General features: G+C 33.0%; 1 protein-coding gene across 5 annotated transcripts in view; it reads right to left on the bottom strand.

The window, feature by feature from the left end:
• Window positions 1-689: 689 nt before the first annotated feature.
• LOC116998528 (sodium channel protein type 2 subunit alpha-like) overlaps window positions 690-22,603 on the bottom strand; it is a 69,633-nt gene continuing 47,719 nt past the window's right edge. For all 5 annotated transcript variants that reach the window (XM_033064282.1, XM_033064284.2, XM_033064280.2 and 2 more), the window contains 10 exons: window positions 20,221-20,341; window positions 19,481-19,635; window positions 18,314-18,487; window positions 14,039-14,161; window positions 11,800-12,081; window positions 9,339-9,392; window positions 7,999-8,136; window positions 6,205-6,309; window positions 4,791-5,061; window positions 690-3,960 (listed from right to left, as the gene is read on the bottom strand). In XM_033064282.1, coding sequence (XP_032920173.1) covers window positions 2,768-3,960; window positions 4,791-5,061; window positions 6,205-6,309; window positions 7,999-8,136; window positions 9,339-9,392; window positions 11,800-12,081; window positions 14,039-14,161; window positions 18,314-18,487; window positions 19,481-19,635; window positions 20,221-20,341 — 2,616 coding nt within the window. In that variant the 3' untranslated portion in view covers window positions 690-2,767. The remainder of the gene's footprint in view (window positions 3,961-4,790; window positions 5,062-6,204; window positions 6,310-7,998; window positions 8,137-9,338; window positions 9,393-11,799; window positions 12,082-14,038; window positions 14,162-18,313; window positions 18,488-19,480; window positions 19,636-20,220; window positions 20,342-22,603) is intronic.

Here is a 22,603-nt window from a genome sequence, read left to right as displayed (position 1 = left end):
GTTAATTTTGAAATATAATAATACATTTTATATTTAATAATGTGATAATGTGGTGTTTCAATGTCCTGAATCTTTCTGCCCTTGAACAACTTAATGACATCCATATTGAGTCAATTTGTGTTACTGCTTAACATCCAGATATTTGGTTATGAACACTACTTGTCACAGCTCAACATCAGTGTTATATCTTACTTGTGAGATCAGATGAGATGGCATTTAATAATTTTGAGAATTACTGGAGTAAAAAAACCCCTATGCAACTAAAAGCAACTTTTATCTGTTTACAATGAGCCCCTTAGCTAAATGTTAAATGGGACCAAACAAAAAAACTTCATTGGAAAATTTGTTTGCATATTCAAGACTCATAAAACATAGGCAGCTTTGGCAGGAGTACTGAGCAGTGCCTTTATAGCTGAGAAGGGCTTTTTGAGGGTTGAGAGGACATTTTGGGGGTAGAATTGTGTAGGTGTCTTTATTTCCAGACAATATGCTGGTAATAAAAAAGTAGAATTAAATGGAGTTTGCTCATAGTTCTCAGATTATTTTTAAAATAATTATTTTACATAGAAGTTAAAATGTGAAGAATAACGTGCTTAACTCTAGGGAAAAAGAAAGCAATTCTTATTTGCACTGAAGTCAGTTTTTATCGTGCTTTAACCAATAGAAGGTCAGAGAGAAAACAAACACAATTTAAAAAAAAAGAAATCTTTATTTTTTGGCTCATATGTAATATTGTTTGCGTTGTTTATGATAATAACAATTTCCTGCATGCATTTCACCAACACATTACAAGTCAAAAGCATTTGTAAAAGAAAGATTCTACATTTAATGTTAGCTTGTGTATGAAACACAAAATGTCCTGATGTCCTCAATTATACAAATGTGCCATTTTCTTCTTGGGAAACATTTTATTTGTACAAGCCTAGTGCACTGTGATTCAAAAAAGAGTAAGAGTAGACTATGTAAACAGACACAGCAAGATAGCAAGGATTTAATCAACTATGAGACTATCTTAGAACTTCTGATGCAAATAGTGCTAGAAATTCGCACATTCCCCTAATGCTTTCCTTGCTATGTCCTGTAACTATTTGGAAACAAGCTGGGTTCCAGATTTACACAATTTACTTCACATTGGAATATATGCAAATATATTATTAAAACAAGATATTTTACAAATACTCACTTTTTTTTCTCATAGTGTGATGATGCCAGTTTGGAATTGCTGTGGTTAGAAAATAAGCCAAGTGAATGAGGAAAGAAATATAAGAAACAGTGATCTAAACTTGAAGACACTTTTCTTATATACAACTGTTGCCAAATGGTATTTCTTTACATTATTTATATATGCTAACCACATTGTCAAAAGGTTTAACAGTTTGCAATATGGTCTGTACAGTCTGATTCTACACCATATAGCAGCCACTTCAAATTAAAAATGCAAAACTAAAAAAGCTCATAAATAGCTGCAAACTATTGCTTAATGATTTGAAAGAATGAGGTCTGGTTGGACAACTTGATTCACTTCATCACTGACACATGGCTTCCTATAGTGGAGACTGTGGACAGTGGAAGGAGCAAGGTACAGCAGCAAAAGCATCGACATGCATCAGTGATACTCTCCTAACTATGACACAGAATACAACGTCCTGTTGAGCTCTTGCAAATTAACCATACTGTGGGTGCATATCTGATGCAATTCAATGCTGCAAAGCCATTTAACTCTATGCTCAAATATGCACAACAGTATACTGTTAATATTTACATGGAAAAGGGTATTTTATGGATTCACTGGATGTTGGAGATAATGAGAGAAGACAGTAAACAAAGAATAGCCCAGGAAAAAAAAAAAAAAGAGCTGTTAAAAATAAAACAAAAGAACTCCCAGATATATTTTGGTGAAGCTATTTTTCCAGTGCAGAAACTGCACAATATTTTTTGAGCTGTAAATATTTTAACATAAACAAGAACTTGTTCATGTTTAATCATTCACATAAAAATAAGTCATTGCAGATTCCTGTAAATTAGAGGAGACTCTCCAGGCACATTAATCTGGATGCACATAATCTGGATGCAACCATACAAGTAGTTAGAATACTTCAAATTTAAGAGCAACCCTAAACATGGAAGTTCTTAAAATCTTCAGCTTTGTGCAATGTCATATTTTGATTTATGCATGATTGACAAGTGCAGCATGTCTATGCAAATCACTCCTATCTGTACATTATAGAGAATCTGAGAGTAGAACTCCTGGTCCTCATACCTCTTTCCCCAACATAAAACCTATTACAAAAATAGTCACATATAATAGTAAACAACCTGTGAATTAAAAAATGATAAATACACTAATACAGTTTTTGTAAAAATATGACAAATGTGGCAGTTGCATTACAAACAGTGAAGAGAATTACTGTTCTACATGTTGTGGAAATAAAGTATCCTTTTGTACTCATTTCATGCTCCATCTTCTCTATGGAGCCACCTTTTCACTTTTCTTAGCAGTGTCAGCTGTAGTGAAAACAGTAACCTCTTGTCAAGTTTTTACCCTGATTAACAGAGTCACAGTCTGATGATGGAGGTTCACTGTTTTTTTATAGGCACTGACCTTAAGTATATATGTAATGTATATATATGCACACACACGCGCGCGCACACACACATATATCTGTAAAAACTGTCAGTTTGGCATAAATCTCCGGCAGGAGTCCGGTTGATGATTCATTCTCAAAGACTGTAAACAAGTTGTCCCCTTAACAAAATTCTTAGATCATTATTTTTTATTTTCCCTGATGTCTTTACCTTTGTAGTTCTTTTCTGCTTTATCTTTTTCATATTTTTCTTTCTCTGGCTTTGTTACACTGTCGTAAGAGGGTGGGGAAGTTGTAGAAGAACTCTCATCTGTTTTTTCTGGAGTGGAGTTCCCTTTTAGTTTATCAATAGTTATCTCTTTTATAATGTGTCCATCTCCTTCTTTGTTTTTATTTCTATTATATATACTAGACACCTGTTTAACTTTTACCCTTAAAAGGTGACGTCTGTAAGCACGCTGAATGATGACAGCAGACACCTCCTCTTGCTTTCGTTTCAGTGTGGTTGTAATTGGTTCATAGGACACTTTAGAAGGGTTGGCTGCCATAAACCGATCTTCCATCTGTATTCTGAGGGCGTCCATCTCCCCACTTTCCCCCAGTACACGCTTTGTGAAAGCAAACAAGATGTCAAGGCAGTGAATTCTGTCACCGCTCACCATGGGCAGGTCCATTGCAATAAGCTGGACTTTGTTTGGTTTCGCTATGAGAAGAGGTGGATCTAATGAAGACGCAAAATCTGATAATTTACTATATTCTATGAATTGTGTTGCATCGGGATCAAACTTCTCCCAAACCTCATAGAACATCTCAAAGTCATCCTCGCTCAAGGGTTCAGCGCTTTCTTCGGTAGCAACGCTGAAGTTCTCCAAAATCACAGCAATGTACATGTTCACCACTACCAGAAAGGATATGATAATGTAGCTGACAAAGAAGAAAATCCCAACAGAAGGGTTGCCACAGTCACCTTTCACAGAGCTCCCTGGATGATCTTTATGGGGGTCACAGTCTGGCTCCCCACTGTTCAGAATTGGGGCGAGCAAACCGTCCCAGCCAGCGGACGTGGTGATCTGAAACAGGCAGATCATGCTGTTGCCAAAAGTTTCAAAGTTGAACATGTCATCAATCCCAACTTCCCTCTTGACATAGGCAAAGTTGGACATGCCAAATATTGCGTAGATGAACATGACCAGGAAGAGCAGCAGCCCAATGTTGAACAGAGCAGGCAGAGACATCATCAAAGCGAAAAGCAGAGTGCGGATTCCCTTAGCGCCTTTAATGAGGCGCAGGATTCGACCGATTCTGGCAAGCCGGATGACTCTGAATAGTGTGGGAGATACAAAGTACTTCTCAATCATCTCAGCTAAGAACATACCTAGAAAAAAACAAGTGAATAATTAAAATAAAATTTTAAATTAATTAATTATGTATAGAAAAATTTATTTATTGCTATCTCCAAAATAATCAGTATAGAGATTCTATGTTATAGCAAAAAATTATACCAGTTATTACATTTCATTGAACGCTGTTAATAAGGTGAAAGCATATCTCTTTATGTTGAAATGCTATCCTGGAGAAGGTAAATAAGTAAAATAAAGTAGGTAGTTCCTGTCAAAGCTTTCAGTAGTTCTTAAAATGGTTGGGAAAGGGATGATTATGTCTTAGATACAGCCAATTCTTGAAGCTGAGCCTAAAACCACTGTCTTTTATGAAGGATGATATTGACTTAATTTCTGCAAGTCAGAGATTTCTTTACCAGATCTACGTTTTATCAGCACAATCTTTCTCAGATGTATCACTTATTTGCACCTTGGGTAGTCACTAGCTTTTAACTGACAAATCTTACCTAGCAGAAGTAAAAAATATCTCACCCATTTAATATAATTTTCAGTTTTAGTACTGGAAGTAAATCTGTGGTTAGTTTGCATATACCACTAAACCTTCCTCTTTGGATTTGTACACATTAATCTAATGTGCCAAACAGTTCCATTATGGCTTTTGATGTGGAAAATGACAGTGAATCTAAGGGGAGAGATAAAAACCTCATATGCAACATTGCATATATTATATGCTAGATAGTATGAAGATCTGAATCAACAAGTAAGTCATCTAGGAAAAAGGAAATTCTACTATCAGTATCAACACTTGAAACAAATGTTTCCTATTTCTTCCACTAGCTCTTTCTTGAAAGGCAATTGCTCTTACCTACTATGGAAAGAATCACAACCACAAAATCAAAAATATTCCAGCCTACAGTGAAGTAGTAATGGCGAAGTGAAATCAATTTCAGTACAAATTCTCCAGTGAAAAGGACAATGAACACCAGGTTAATCCGGGATAAAATTGTTTCCATTTCTTTACTCTGATCATCCGTTTCTACCATCATTGTGACCATGTTAAGGCAGATGAGAATCATGATGCTGATGTCAAATACTTGTTTGGTTACAAAATCAAAGATCATGCCTTGGAATTTGTTCTGCAAACACAAAGATGGAATACAGTTTATACAGTAAAAATATTTGTCTTTTAAAGTGCCAAATGAGACAAGAGCTCCCTTCAATGTTTAGGAGTGCAGAGCAAGACTCATTCACAATACAGGCATTAATATAAGCCCAATACATGCTGATTTATATCTCATCCTGTTAGAGTGCATCAAGAAGTTCACCACTGTTGACTAAAGAGAGAAGAAGGGAAACAGTGCAACAATAAGAGCAATAACAATTAAAATTAATATATTAATTAATATTAATATTAATATTAATATATATTCTTATATATAATTAATATTAATATTAATATATTATTGGGGTAAAAAAGGTGCCAGCAAGGGCACTAGCCAAATAGAAACTAATTTTCTTATCTTTATTCTTCGATAGTTTTAGAATGCTAACCCTCTTTCTTCCTTAAACTAATTATGCTTGGTGAGATCATTGTGCTGCTGAAGATACATGTCTCAAACACACCATGACAGTAATATCCTAGTGTTTCTTTAGTACTTAGCTCAGTGTTTTGTGCCATATGTCTCTCCTTAGAAAGTCTATTTTTAACCACTTGGTGCATAAGGTGCAACAAGTATTTTATTTTTTTAAACAGTGTAGGAGTTCAGTAAATTACAAGAGTAATGTCTTATCTTAGAGACAAATTTATCCTAGTCTATGCTTTACTCCCTAGGACATTCTTTTATTCAGTAAGATTTTCTGCATTTGTCCTTCCCATTGGGTTGTCAGGGCTCCTTGCTGTCTTCAGCAGCAAGGGCCAGTGAATCCCCAATTCCTAAATTTCTCTGTGAGGAGAAAAAACAGAAAATGAAGTTTATCCCTGGTAACAAGAACCAATAAATGATACAATTAAGTGTGATTTTCCAGGACTTAGGAAGGGAATTTTGAAAATTATCATATTAACATTATTAAATAACTGTGTTCATACTTCAGTGTGTATGTTTTTAAACAAAATATGAATGATCTAATCTGGTGGATTCAAAAGGGGACAATTTTTACCTTACAAGAAAATTAATGGAAAAAATATTTTCTTGACAGACCTATAACCTTATCTTGTAGACAACATTATATTCCCAAATAAGCATTTAATATTAGGGGTGTAAAAATCAAATCACTCGTACCACTGGCCTAGGTATAGGTTTCTGTGGCTTTTTGGATCCCAGTTTTTTCATTGCATTATAATATTTCTTCTGTTCTTCTGTCATAAATATATCCTGACCTCCAAAGTAAAGAAATAATATCAAAATTAATTAGTATCATGTCCACACATAAAGCATTTACCTACAGTATGTCTCTCTGCAATACGATATTAAAATTAATTTTTATAAAAAGGGAAGGGTTTTTTCAGGTGTTTATTATGTGGATGCTCATATACATTCCTAATACACAGGAAAAACCATTGCTAGTGCCTTGTCAGCTTGACAGTTGAGTTTTTCCAATGTCATCATGCTCATTTGCTGAAATGTCTAAAAGTTCTTGCTGTACTGATGCTGTTCAATAACTTGCTGATTAGGATATGTTTATTGAATAGGAGCACCACTAGTGCCTTATATGTCCTATCTTCTGTGCAGATTTTTAGGATTACAGCTGGACAGGTCTCAAAGAGGCATAACTTTGAGGCACAAGTTGTGTTAGGAGAGTGTATTAGTATCTAATCCGTGGGTTTTCAATGGCAACCCCCCCACTTTGATGTAAAATTAAGAAAAGTAATTCATGTCATGCCTTAGCAAATTAAAACACCACTGGAACTTGACAAACTCCAATCAGCCTTTGTTTGCAGGTGCAGATGCTGCCAGTCAGATGTGCAATTGACTGACTGATTTCCAGTTTAAGTAAATTGTGCCTATTGATGAATCTGTGCTAAGTCAGATGGAAGCACAATGTCAACGTCACCATCTGCTAAATTGGCTACCACAGCCTGAAGCATCACACAATTGATAGTAACCCCAGACATGTTTATGACTCTTTTAGGAAGCTAAAGAATATTTGCACAAGGGAAAATTTCTGTAGTTCACAGTTTTCTTTTACCAGAGAGTCTGTTTGATATTGCTCTTTTTTAATTGGTGATTGGAAAAAAGCAAATCATATGAAACTGCTTTTTCACAGCACACAAAAATTCAGAATGACCCTGACATTTGAAAACTAAAAACTCAAGGCTTCAAAGTATTTTAAATGTGATTATTTGGGTTTTAAAAAATATTTTAAAGTTCTTAAAACTGAAATGTATGTATTATCAATATAATTATTTTAAACATACTTGTACGTCAAAAGTATACAGAAAGAAACCACCATTTCCTGTATATCTTTGATTGATTTATTTCTGATAAGAAATTATAGTTTGTATTTGTGTCTAATGAATTAATCTCATTTCTCATAAAAGTATTAGGAAAAATAAGCCTTTATGTACACATTTTTACTTTTATCTATAAGCCTATTCATATGAGGTCTATTTGACTTACTCTTAACTTACTGTTTAATCAGTTTGCAGATCCATTATTCATTGTATGAACACAATGCCATATTGTGTCTTCATTAAATGTCAAGAGTTTGTAAGTTACAATTAATGTACCTTAATTTATCTTAATTCTTTAGAGTCAATTGAAAAAGGAATTATTTCATGCCAGATAATATTGCACTTAATCAAACCAATAATTCATGTTCACTTTTCATGTCTTTATTTTAACTGTTTACTCAATTTGAAAATTACTATGAACCAACTTTTCACTTGTCAAAATGCTAGAAATGCAAAGTTCAGAATCACCTCCACAGATTTTAGCATAGATTATTATTTTAAAAGAGAAACTTTATTTAAGGTCTTGAAATTACTTTTGATTTTCATTAGTCTTACAGAAATAACTTATTAATTAATTATAACTAGTAATTAATACTAATATGAAAATGTTCAAAATACTTATCTTCTTTTTTTGTTGGTTGAAGTTGTCTATAATAACACCAATGAAAAGGTTCAAGGTAAAAAATGATCCGAATATGATGAAAATGACAAAATAAAGATACATATACAAGTTGTCCTCGTACTTAGGTTGATCTTTTACCTAGAAAATATAAAAAAAATTATAACCCATGAGAATACTGGATGTAAAAAACAATACATATAATTTAGATTTAGGTGTATGCCATCTCAGATAGAAAAGCTATGAACAGCACTAATTTATTACAAAGATCCAACTCATCCATTCCCATCCATATCTGGAGAACTAGAAGCTGACATAAGTATTGCTCATGTGGAATTTTTAAGTGAATGTGCTCACAGATATGTTTGTGTATGTATGTTGTATGTATATATGTATATAAAATTCCTCATATAGAAGAAAGAAGCAATGTGGGATGCAGAGCACTCATTATTATTTAAAATTTTAATAGCAGAAATCTAAATATTTTATATTGTGTTCAGTATATTATCATGCAACGGAATCAATAAATATTACTCTCACCTAAATCTCCCTGGTACTCTTTTGGTCTTGTATGAGCAAACTTATATTCAACTAGGAACAGATGCTTTCAATAAGTTTCTAGTGGATATATGTTTTGTGAAATACATTAAATTGAGGAAGTTTCAAAGGAGGATTTTGTTACTGTCTCGATTTTTCTGGATGCCACATCCCAACATCTGCACCTCTACAGCCCAACAAGCTGGAGTGTAGAAATACTAAAGATAATGAAACAGGATATTTCACTCTGGGAGACAGTATCATAAACAGGACTATTTGTGTAAGTTAAACAGAGTATTAGTTTTGTAGCCAAAATAAAATTCTAATCCCCAGAAAGCATAACAGGTTATCTTCAAACTTAAAATCTAATTTCACTTAAGTATTCAGATAACATAGGTGCTCAACCTAAGGAAACAATGAAATGCACAGTTACAAATCATAAAACCTGATGAATGTATTTCATATTTAATAACTGCATAATATAATCCTAAATTAATTCATACTTATGTTTACCAAAAATTTGTCAAAAACATCTTCTTTGTTCTATTACATTAACATTATCCTTAAAAAAAATTTAAAAAAACCCAAACAAACCAAAACTAATAGTTAATTTAGCTTTTTTGGCTAAACAGAAGTGGGGTTAATTTTTTCCAGTAAAAATTATGAGATTCAAGAAAATATGTATTGATGCTGATTATAATTCTTTGTTATATGTTTAGCTGTTTTAGTGTGTGTGTAGCTGTTCAAATTCTGTACTCTTTATCAGAAAATAATCAACAGATGACCTTTGAAAGGTTTACACTTACGTCTCGTGAATCAACAGCAGCATACATAATATCCATCCATCCTTTGAAAGTAGCCTAGAAATAAAACAAAGCTTTTTATCTTCTCCATAAAAATTCATAATATGTACAATAATTAGGGTATTTATTTATCTGGACCTCCATTTTTAATAAAATCTGTTCTTAATTTTTAAACCACACTTGACGACATAGGCATCATAAATATTTTTCATAGTAATATTAGGGGTTTTGTATAATTTTCTTTTTCTTAGTTATTCAAATAATATATTAAAACCAGATCCTGAAGATCTCAACAAGTCAACAGTATGTTTGGAACTGCAGATGTTTACTTTACAGATAAAGAATGATAGATTTAGACATTAATGCTGGAGATATTTAGGTAGGGTCTACTAGAATCACTCATGGCCACAGCCATTTTGTTAAGTTTACGACATGAATTGATGGGATCAGTAATACAACTTCTGGACAGAAACCAACTTGCATCTGAATGTTTTTTTTCTGTCTCTAAACTGACCTGGTATTTTTAGAAATGTTTTAATCCCACATAGTTAAAGAGACTGTTCAAAGTAAAAATATATGTTGGTTTCTGAGAGATGTGTTTTACAGATCAAAAAGTCAACTGCGAAAGAGATGTAATTGACATGTACAAAAATTCGGCAGAGTTCCTATAGAGAATTTTTTCAAGTAAAAAGTAAAAAAGATTTTGCCATCACTGTTCTAAGAAGCTGATTTTAATGGATGCAGGATGTCCATTTTTTAAGGAACACCAAAGTTGGTGTGAGTGTGTAAGCATTGGCCAGGGCTTTCAAGCTTATTTGCAATAAAGAAAAAAGAGCTCAAGAGGCTGTGAAATGAACAAAGTGCATCACTGCTGAGGAGGTTTAGGAGAGGAACCATCCCAAGGAGTGTATTTCCATTTGTGCTTGCCAGAAGTAGATTTGGTACTTTGGTTCAGCTGCCGGTTTCCACAGCAGAAACTTGCACTCTGGAAGCGTTCATATTCTCCTGAATCTTGCAGTGCAATAGCAATTACTAAGAAGGTGTGCTTCAAAGCCAGGCTTCAGAGATCTTTCTAGCTCAGCTGGCAAGTGCCAGCCTTTTAGTTCACTTTGCATAGCAACATTAGGAAAGGATCAGAGTTAGATAAGAACAATAAATATAGAACTGTGGAGGGAAAACATTAATGGAGGCAATCAAATGAAAATATGACACAATACATGCTCAAAGAACCCATAATCTCTGTGGGTAAAGTAAAGGTCAGGAGGAATATTTGAAAAGGAAAATTTTGAAAAATCAGAAATAAAAAGAAAGAAAGAAAGAAAGAAAGAAAGAAAGAAAGAAAGAAAGAAAGAAAGAAAGAAAGAAAGAAAGAAAGAAAGAAAGAAAGAAAGAAAGAAAGAAAGAAAGAAAGAAAGAAAGAAAGAAAAAAGAAAATGAGAGAATGAAAGGTTCACAGCAGTGAAGTAGTTATTGAAGACCTAGAATGCTAGAATGTCTGGATGTGTGACACAGATGATATTAATACACAGCTTCAAGGGAAGCACTTTTCCTTACACATCCTCAGAGGCAATGGTAACAATGAGATCTGAATCCAGAGAATCAGAGTCATCGTCCAGTACTACTACTCAGCACAAAAGAGTCACATTTCCTTTACAGGCAAAACGTTTTAACCTAAGTAGTTAATTTTGGAATTAAGGTCAGCTAGAGATACTGACCTGCTCTGAGATAGAAGGGACAAGCATACAATTCTTAGATAACTTTGAATATCAGAGCTGTAAAAATATTTTCATTACTGAAACTGTATGTTGAGTTATAGACAAGTGATTTTACAGAGTTCACTCATCAAAATGTAATTACGTGTTTTCTTCCTTGTGTTTTGGATCATATCCCAGCTATCAGAAGCTTCATTCTAAGCAAGGAACTTGTAAAGAACTAAGGTCTTTATTTCTTTGGCAGAAATAAAATATGCTCAGCACCTAGAATAAAGGCAGTTCTGAACACAGTGCATAAGATAAAGAATTGAAGGAGGAATTCCAATTACAGATTTTGTATAAGTAGCAGTAATTCATGGAATGAATATTCTATGCAATAACGCTCAATACTTCACCAGGATAATACAATAAGTAACAGAATACTTACATAGTATACTATAAGGGCTTTTTAATAAGCATTAAGTAATATGATAATTCTATACTATGCACCACTAAAGAGATTCTTTTATTTTCTACACTTACTATTTTCACATTATTATTATTATCATCATAATGAGACTGTATTCCCTGGTCCTGGAAAGGAAAATTACTCCATCATTAATAAAAAAATTACAAAAAACAATGTAATAGAGTTACATGAGCTCTACATTATTGCTAGGAAGAAATTACTCCTCTACTTAACAGTCTTAACTTGCCCATTTTTCCTAGATATCTTTAAAAAGAGCAAAGAGAATATATATATATTTACTTACTACTTGAAGCAGAGCAAGATATCCAGCTCCTACATTATCAAAGTTTACTTTCACATTCTTCCATCGGGCACTTTGATTGCTTTTTATGAGTTCCAAACACTGAGTATAATTGTTGACATCACTGATATCGAACATCTCACCAGTTGTGGTGTTGACACAGTGATAGAATTTTCCAGCAAAAAGATTTACTCCCATGATGCTGAAGATTAGCCAGAATATAAGACATACCAGCAATACATTCATGATAGATGGGATTGCTCCTACAAGGGCATTTACAACCACCTAGTGTACAAATTAGACAAAATAGCCACTTAGCTTATAAAAAGAAAATGAAAAATACTTTTAAACACTTAAAAAAGTCAAAACAGTAGTATTATAGGATGGACAGTTAAAATATTACCATAAAGTTTATGGTGGAAATTTTAATTAAGGTTTTATAAAATGCTAATAAGATTGCAAAAAGCAAGAAATAAAATGATGTGGAAACAAGGACAATGCAAAAGTCTGAAAAAAAATCAAAAGGCAAAAGAAAACCTGTTAGTAGCAAGATGGATTCTTAGAATTTGTGTGCTCTAGAGAAAAAGAGAGAAATAAATGTTAAATTCCAGCAATATAAATTAAATTCTATAAAGAGAAAATAAACCAGAAAAAGCTCAACAAATGATGATGTGGAAAACTGAATAAAAATGTCTGCATGTAAAACTAACATTACTAATGATTCTATTCTTAGAAACCTTATATAATATATATATTGTCATCAGTGTATTTTAGTATACACATAGAATGCAACTTAATTAAGGATATCTGATTTAATCTTTATTAACTGCATCTGCTCTAAGTCTTGGTTTTAAATTGCCTGGGTCACTCTAGTTGCTTTTACACTTATCCTTCTTTTTCTTTTAAATTGTTGTATTTAATTCCATTCAGCTACTGTGTATGGGCAAGAGGTAGTAAAAGACCAGATGAAATTCTTGGACAAAAGTTTTCTTTTAGTTGTGATTCAACTAACAGAAAGCTGCAATATTCAATTCAAACAATATTTTTTTTAGCAAATCAGTACAGATTCCAGTATCTTTTGCGTATGGTTTTGAAAAAGGTAGTACTTTTCATTTCACTGAGTTGACCAAAAGTAGTCTGGCATCAATAGAAGTTTTGTTTATTAATTAGATAGGCACTTAATGTGTTGTTTAGATTGCAAATCATGTAAAGCATAGTAGTGGTGGTGATGTGCACAGGACACACTTCCTGCACTGGCAGGCATGGCACCTTTAGGATATTGGCAGCTTTTCCCAGACAGCAGCCATGTTATTTATTTGGCAAAAGAAGACCTATGACCGAACTATAAATGTGTATTGCAGCATTAGGGTATTTTGAGGTGAAAGATTAAAAGGAGATTTCTCAATAACATTTTCTTGTTCATTTTTTAAGTGTCAATTTTATCAGTAAGTAGTATGGTCTGCTAACAGTTTATAATAGAGTTTTTCAAGGAGGGCTTTTTTTTGGTTGGTTGGTTTGTTTTTGTCAGACTAGCAGAATATGAAAATGACAATCTCCTCAACAGGAATGTTTTAGCTCTCTTTACATTCAAATGATGTAAAAAAATCTCTAGCTGCAAAAATGATTTCCCATCTCTCCCCTTCTATACTCCCAATCTATCCTTATATCAGGTGTCTGTGCAAAAAACCTTTCCCTGATACTACAGCATTTACTCTGGGATTTTTTTTTCCCCAGGCAGGTAGATAGGGAGACACAGTGAAGCTTTAGTTTCTGGTGTGTCACTGTTGTCAGCTTTTTCACCTTTTGTTGGTTTGTTTTGTTTTCTGGCTAATCATGTTCCATCCTGAGCCACTGACAAACTAACACAGAATTGAAGTTAGCTACAGAAATTGAGTAAAAAAACATTCCCAGAGAAATTGCAGGAAAAAACCTCCAACCCTCCAAAATCTGCCATGTCCTTTTATTTTTCTAGGTCCACAAATCATTGAAAATTTTAACAGTCAGGAGGTTGGGAAAACACAACTATACAGCAGTGACCAGGCAAATTTAAGAAGCTCAAGGTCTAATTTCCAAATGTAAGGTATACATAGGTCTTGTCTGTAAAGACATTTTGAAAGGCCTCTTTCCCACATTTTTGCATGCCTTCCCATTTTGGAGTTCTTTGAAGAAAACATGAGTATAACCATTAATACATTAATTTTTGTATGCATAAATTTGTTCAGATTCATTAGTTTTATCTCACCCTCATTCCTTCAAATCGTGACAAGGCTCTTAAAGGTCTTAAAGCTCTTAATGTCCGTAGCGATTTAATGGCACCAAGTTCAGAATAGCCCAGAGCATTGGCTATTAAACTAACCAATGAGACCTATCAAATACAGAAAAAAAAATTTAAAATAGTTCTACACAGTTTATTTAAAAAGAATACAAATTCAAGCAACAAATCAACAGTGACAAGTTGTAGAATGCTACCATTTTCATACTTGCTGGAAAGACAAGAGGTCTCATAAAGGCATGGTTGAAAAAGGAATACATATTACTAAATGCTTATCTATCACGGTTGGATAGTTTGGAAGCATAATGTTGGTGAAGGATAAAATTTTCAGGAATATTTAAAGACAAAATACCATACTTTCTGTAAATTTAAAGATCAACCTTCCAAACAAATTAAAATTCTGAATACATTAAATTATTTTATTAACTTCTACTAATATTGTGACTATCTATAAACACTAATAATGTACTAAATATTGTATTAATAATTACAAATATTTGTTATAAATATTACTTCTAAGTGAAGCAGTTCATAGCAACAATAACAAGGATATCTCTGAATTATGTATTGAAAGAAGTGGTACTTACTTGCCTGGCAAGTCTCTGGCTTTTGTTTTTTTTAAAATCTTTTAAGTATGGGAAAATATTATGGGACAGATATTAACAGCTGCTCACCTTATATCAGTAAGAGCTTTTTTATCTACAACAGTATTACGCTCCTGATGCATGTTACTGAGATTCTAAGACAATATACTTAAGTAAGGAACAATTAATTTGCTTCTCAAAAGGAAATGAGCTTTAGACAGTGTTAATATGAAAGGAATTAATTTTCTTCCAGCAGTTTTCGAGACAGGAGTGGAGAAAAATCATACCTTACTCATATTTTATTAATTTCTAAAACCAAAACCATAGATGACATGTAAATGAACATAGGCATATTTTGGTCCTTAAGTAAATCCCTCAAATGCTAATTTCTGTGCCACAGTTTAAAGAGCTCTTCAAATACTGTACAGAAATAGGCATTCACTGATAATGGTGGTAAGATTTTGCCCGTTATATGAAAAGTTGGTTTTCTGTCTTATAACCATAAAGAACAATTAGATGGCTCACAAACATAAGAGTTACAAAATCATGTCTAAGAAAGACAGTCCAAGAGGAAATACAAATCAATTATTCATTGCTATGTTGCTGTGTATATTAACTAACAGAAAATAGTTTTTTAATGAATTCACATTGCTGGACATTTCAACTGGATTTCATGTCAGAATGTAATTCGTTTTATCAAAGGAAAGGATTATTTTATTGCTCTAATTGATAAATGGAACTTGCTGTGATTTATAAGCACATTAAGAAGAAAATCTTACTGATTTTCTTAGTCTGTAAATTTAGTCTGTTTGCTTACAAGAGATAACATTTTTCAGCCATTATATTAACTATTGATATTATTTATTATTAATAATTATCATCAATACAATTTATTTTTCCTGTGATGCTACAGTGAGAGAGATCTTTTTCATCCTTAGCCACCCATAATATGTTCCAGAGATAACAAGACATGGAATTTTCTGTATTTTTATTAGAATATTCATTTATTTACTCAAATCCACAAGATACCCAGGCATAACAATAAACCTTAGTGTAAAGACAGCACATTTTATGAACTAAAAATCAACAGTAAAACAAATATTTTTAAAATCTTTCTTTCACTGGCACAGTGAGGTGTCCTATGAAATTAAAATCACATTAATGGCTCCTTCATTTTATACTTTTGTCTCCAAATATGTGCTGTGCCCTACCTATCTTTCATAATAAACAAGACCCCTTCCAAACTGTTAGGGAGCAGCAGCTCCTGAAAGCCTTCAGTGGCACTGTATGTATTGGCAGTTCTTAGGTTCTGACTGTAAAATTCTTCAGTCTTCTTTGTGCTGCCTATTTCAGATTATTGGCAGCTTTCTTACCATGGTGATAGTGCTCTTACAACATAAAATTTCTTTCTCTCAAAGAAACCCTTTATCTATTGGAAACAATGTGTTTTCTCCTGGACAGTTCATATGGGATGCAAAGTTTTGCTTGGAATTCTATTGTAGATACAGTTGTTCTGTGCCTCTCTGGTGATCTCAGTCTTGTTAACTTGGTCTTTTCTCATCTATTCCACCTGTTTTGTTGCTAGTACTTGAGAAAGTAAATGTCTCTGTACACTGATAAATAGACTAATGCATGAAGATGCAGTAATATTAAGAAGTAAAAATGAACTTAAAAGAGTAGAAAGATATGTCTCCTAAAATTGAAGGACTGTACACCCTCATCTGTGTTTGTCTTCTAATATAGACTACCTGTTGCAAAAAAATTGTTTAGCAGCTTAGGAGTGACAGCCCTGCTCAAGGTCTTCAGTCAGGCCATACTGTAGGATGGCATAATAGTCTTAAACTGAGACAGGCAGATGTACCAAGAGTCATTTGTCACAGTTGTAATGTGACAGAGCTGAAAATTACCATTTCTTAGTGTAATTATCAAAATCTAATTTAGTCACAATCAGTGAGAGCAACTATGGCTACTTGTCAGAGTGAGACACTCAGGTATGTGAGATATTAAAGGTCAAAGCCCTAAAGGACTATCTGTGTTTACTCTTGAATAATTTTAGAGAATGGAATTAAACAATCTGATTAACTTTAGTCATTTCTAATGAAGGAGACTCTGGTGTTCTCACTGGCAGAATGCCACTGAATCACACCTGTTTAAACTCCCAGTTAAAGCAGTGCAGTCTCCTTCTCTATAGGAAGATAACATGAGCTCACATGGTTCTTTCAAGTGCTGATGGTGCTAAAGGAATTTCTGGGTTAGCCTTAAACACAGTAAGGCATTTTTTACCTCTTGCTAGAACACTGAAAATAATTCTTCAAAAGAAGAAGTTTCCAATCTTATTTATTAATGTTTTTGTTTATAAAATTACAAACAATGGTAAAAAGTTAGCAACATAAGCTGCTTTACTTATAATGATGTACTTTTAAGTTGAAATCTTATTCAGATAACAGCATCTCTGAGGCTAAACTAGGAAATCATAGAGTATGGCATAGAATAATCTGGTTACATTTAAGATACAAAAATAATAATTTAAACATGAGTTGTAGTTTATCTAAAAAAAAAAAATCAGTTTCTAACACAATCCTGTGAGAGTGCATCCCTCTATTTCATTAATATCCCCTTAGCAAAAGTATTCACACTGCTTCATTCTAGTGTTGATTTTCAGGACAGAGCAAGAGATTAACTGTATAACAAAACTAACTTGGGCAGGTTAGAAAAAAGAGAAGATCATCCATTTTTAATTATGGGCCAATCTAGCTGTTTTTTTTTTTTCCTGTGGGAGTTACAAATATAATAAATTTCTATATACATATAGAATAAGTATTGATGAGACCAAAACTTATGCAATTATCTCATGAAATATGGTAGCATGGGCAGAAATTACTATAAATGCACAATTGCCCTGAGATGCCATCTCTCAGTTCCACTCTGAGGACATGTGTAGCCAATGAACTGGGTCAGATAATGTGTGAGGCAAGAGACCAAAATATTCTGGGAGCAAAACCAGCTTTGATCCCTTCCGACAACATAAGCAAGGCCTTTGCACAGAAGTGTATCACAGCTGGGAAGGCAGCCAAGAAGCCTTGTATTCTCCTCTGTCATAAACTCTGCCAAGTCATAGCTGATTTAGCTATTGCAGATAGTCAGCCCATTAAAATAAATTATTTTTTAGATCAAATAGCCATTGTCTTTCTGTTTTTACTAGAAATGATTACAGAATAGTTTTCAGTGAGAGAATTCAGAGAACTTAGATGAAATCTGGACCAAATGAATTGCTTCATTTGAAAAGCTGCAGCGTTCAAAGAAGAAACTTTAACAATGAACTGTCTTATTTTCTAAGGAATAAAGTAGCAGGATCAGAGTCCATTAATGATAGCATGCTTAAAAACTGCATTTTCCTCATAAAATCTCAGGTTTGATAAATCCTTTGTAGGAAAACATTGACTATGAAGAATACACTAACTGACAGGCAGCCATCCCTTTCCTCTCTGCATATGAATGAACTTTAAATAACTCCTCCAAATCACTGCAGGCTGTTACTAATGCAGTATATCTATAAAATGAGAATTATTTTTGCACATTTATAATATTAATCTAGTACAAATGAATTTTACAACACAGAGACTTTACCATAGTGAATTTTACAATATTAATTTGTACTTACATCAACAATCAGGAAGTCCAGCCAGCACCAGGCATTAGTAAAATATATTTGAAAACCATATGCTACCCATTTTAAAAGCATTTCCAAAATGAAAATATATGTAAAAACTTTGTCAGCATATTCCAACATGGTCTTGATAGTTTTGCGTTGTTCAATATATATGTCTTCAAAAGCCTATAAAAATATATTCAGGTATTACTACTGTTTCACAGAATATACATGACTAAATGAAGGAATAAAGAATAAAAAATAATTAGAGCAGAGCTAATATTCCCCCTTGTTTTTCTTATGTCTCTTATTTTATATGTTTTCCATCTTTAACCATACTACTAATTGGAACAACAGGAGACCTGTCTGGAGTTGAAACAATTTTTTAAAAAAATTATATTTTGCTAATGAATGAAGAAAGAATCTCACAGCATGATTTTTTTATCCTTTGTGGTATTAAGAAACTTCCACATGGACACAAAACTCCCCTTTTCTTATATACCTGTTCCAGATATTTATATTGCTTTCTAAAAAGCAGTTAGATAAAACTTATGTCTAAATATCAAATTAAAAAGTAATGTATTTTCTAGAATATACAATTATGTGCATTGATATTGTAGCACATGTTCAGCTTGAGTAAAGCTGAAAAGGTGGGTAATGCAAATCTTTTTGGATAGTGGTTGTTATGTTTAATTTGCTGCTGCACTCTTCCATACCTCCTGCCTTCAAAATAGGAATAGAATGAAGTAATTATTCCATTTTTAGTATGGTCTTTCACAAGCAAAATTCAAAAAGTGGATCAGTCTAGGAGGAATTAAAGACTTAAACCCATATATTTAGCTATATATTCACATTAACAATAGTCCTTTATACTCAAATCTCTTGACAAGTTGCTGAAAATTGGCAGGCAATTTAAACTTTGAGTAACTACGCTGTCTTACAGAAAATGGCACCATTTTATAGCAGCAAGACAAAAGCATGACTAAAAAAGTGCATATGAAGTGTATCAAACCTTTTTTCAGGTTTGGGTCAAGTTTTCATTCCATCCTGGAATGATGAAATGTAGGGAGTTTTATACAGCTCCAAGCAAAGCAAGTCTTTCTGAAGCAAATTTGATTTTTGCTGTTGCTCCTAAGAGATAGCAAAATATTTCAGCATCTGCAATTTTGTTCTACTTACTAGTGCTCCACTGCTGAGGAGAATCATGAATACAATGAAAGTCTCAAACCAGTTGTGTTCAACTATGCTGTAGCAGGTTTTCCTAAGATTCCACCAAGTTTTTCCTTTGCCATCTTCTATACTTACTTGACAACATGGAAATTTCTGCACACAACCTGCATTAGATTAAGAGATGTTAGTATCCAAAAGCCAATTTCTTCAAAGTCAATATTTACTGTGGTATATATTTTTAGTGGCTTTTACTAATTCTATACGATTTTAAAAAAGTAATCACTAGAATGCTGAATAAGCTATCACATCACACAGGATGATGAATATCTGAATTAAGAAAACTAATCTGGAGAGAAACTAGACAATTGTATACTTAATTATGAAAGAAGTCAATCCAAAAACATTTGTATTTTTGACTGTTGGCATGTAACTGTTCTATTTGTTGATGGAGTCACATAAAAATTTATTTCTTCCAAATTTCAAGGGCCCTTTCAAATAGCTGAAAAGATTTTACCAGTAGAAAATTAAGGAAGTTTCTTAGTTACAAGTTGTTTGCAGTGGCCAGATATATGAAGTTACTCAAAGCTTAGGGAAACTTTGTTTATTCATCTGATTTCCAGTATTCTGGGCTAAAAATATTTTCTTTTGATTTTTTAGGACATGAAGGTACACCTTATTGGAAACCCTCAAGAGCTAGTAACAATGTCATTTTAGTAATACATCTCTTAAGTCAACAGTTATTGAACAACCTTCAGTAAAACAGGCTTCTGGTTCAAGAGCTTCTTCACTTTCAATTTCTGCTTGCTCGCCCTCTCCAGGAGGAGCAATATCAACAGTGCTGCCTTCTGATGAGCTTGATGCATTTAGTTTCTGTAAGTAAATTTCCACAAAACAATTTTTTCTCATTAGATACATATTCTATGAAAAATGGTACTGAATCAAGGCATGCCAGTCTAATTTTTAAAGCATGGCAAATTTATCAATAGGCATCATTAAAAGTAAAACCACAGTAAAGACATGTAGATTTCATAGCTCTGTTTCCCAGTTTATCTTCTCATAGGGAACAATTACATATAATTTGGCTACTAACTTTATCCATGTATATGACTGGTGAAGTATTCTGAGTAGTATTAGTACTGGAGAGCTTGCACGCACCCCACTCTCAAGTTATTTCATTTTATTTACTATTTTGCTGGATTACTTTGAAAATATGTCTTAGTTTTCCTAGCAAAGTGAACTAACACAAATCTGCACATATATCTTCTTGTCCACTATGTATGGTACTTTCCCAAAAATACATGTTATCTGGATTAAAAAGTTGTAAATCTAATTACATTTAATGGAAAATTTCTGCACAATTTAACTTTTGCAGAAAGCACAGATTACCAGAGCTGAAACATCTTCTTTGCATTCTGGTCTCCAGTGTTTATCGAGAGACCTCCTGATGTACTTTCCATCCCAAATTTTTCTACCATTCTACTGCTTTTTTTGTAGTGGAGTACTATAGTCCTTACTACTTACAAGCACTTCTAGATCTGAAAACTGCAAGAACTGAAGAGTGATAGAAAATAAATTAATAAAATTTTTACCCAGTACATTAAAAATCTCATCAGGTCATACAATTTATCAATCACACAAGACTGCCCATATTTTTGCCCATTTGAGAAAATGTAGTTTGAAAGGAATATCCTGCTAAAGATGCAAACAACAAATGCAATAATCAGACATAGTGTTTGTAACTTGCTTGACAGTACTGTTGTAATTTTTTCATCCAAAATACTTTCTCTTTTACTGTGAAATAAGGCTTGTAATCACAAAGAAACATTAAAGAAATCATGGCAGTGGAATTCTTCTGATTTATCACATGTAGCAATTGTACATAGGAATTTCACAAGGGATGCAGAATGCACCTCTCACTTAAATACTTTAAATTGTACACATACTCATGTAACAAAAGGGCATTCCAGCAATGAGTAGATTTGTGCTTTTAGCTTAGCAGGACTGATCATGTCCTTTCACCATTGGAGGAAGGTCATATTTAGAAAGTATGAAGATACTTCTATACCATTTTGTTGAGAGAGTGCTTAATATCAACTACTTTTCACATTTAATTTTCAAAATAGTGTCATTTTTAGAATATGAAAATCTCCTACTGTTCAGATTTTACAACAAATAATAAACAGTAACTTGTTTCTTGGAAGAGGCATTTCCATGTGTTCTCTTCTTCTTCAGGGACAGAAGAATCTTTCTGCTGAAAATTAAAACTGGTTATTTAACTCTTCAGTTGAAATCCAGTCTCTTCAGGAAAATGTATTGACCTTTTTCTGCCAGAAATGAAGTAAGTGGCAGATATATCTTAACATAGCTTTGTAAGGAATTATTTCCTCAAATTTAACTTTTACATGAATGAAGTTTTAAACAAATACCGTGTTGAATGATGGATAATTTCAGGGACAATTTTCAAGAACTGCCCTTTGTACACACAACATGTAGTCAATACAGGGTGTTTCAGACCTCAGGTCCCATGATTACTGCATTGTGACCAAAAATACTGTGTTTCACTTCTCATACTGCATTTTATCTATAATTTCCAAAATTTATATATGTAAAACAGTTACAACCATGTGGCCTCTACATGAAATAATTTTATTACTGGTCATGTAAATCTGCAAGTTTGAGATACAATACCATGTATCTCATTGTGAGAATATTTTAAATTTTACTTTCTCTATTGTATTCACAGCCAAAAATACCCAGTAATGTACATTATATTAAGAATTATTAGCACACTGCCTTATAGCCACACATAAGGCTGTCTCTCTTTTGAAAACAATACTTGTGAATTTACTCTCTTATTACATGTCATTGAAATACCAAGAAATAAGAAACCTTCCATTGAAATGATAGGCAGTTTCTTCACTAAATACAACCCAAATATTGTAAAACTAATTTTCTGTCACATTCAACTTAGGAAAAGTAAAACTAATTAATGGCTTGATCCATCATCATTAAATAAATTACTGACTTAATAGTAGCAAGATAAAGGTTCATAGTAAGCATCCATTATAAATCTATGAGTCCAAATTAAAAGGCAGTCAAATTTTTAACTACATCTTCCCATGTAAACACTGC

This window comes from Catharus ustulatus, chromosome 7 (assembly GCF_009819885.2).
Source record: "Catharus ustulatus isolate bCatUst1 chromosome 7, bCatUst1.pri.v2, whole genome shotgun sequence".
In the NCBI taxonomy this organism is placed as follows: domain Eukaryota; kingdom Metazoa; phylum Chordata; class Aves; order Passeriformes; family Turdidae; genus Catharus; species Catharus ustulatus.
This window is presented reverse-complemented; position numbering and strand designations above follow the sequence as displayed.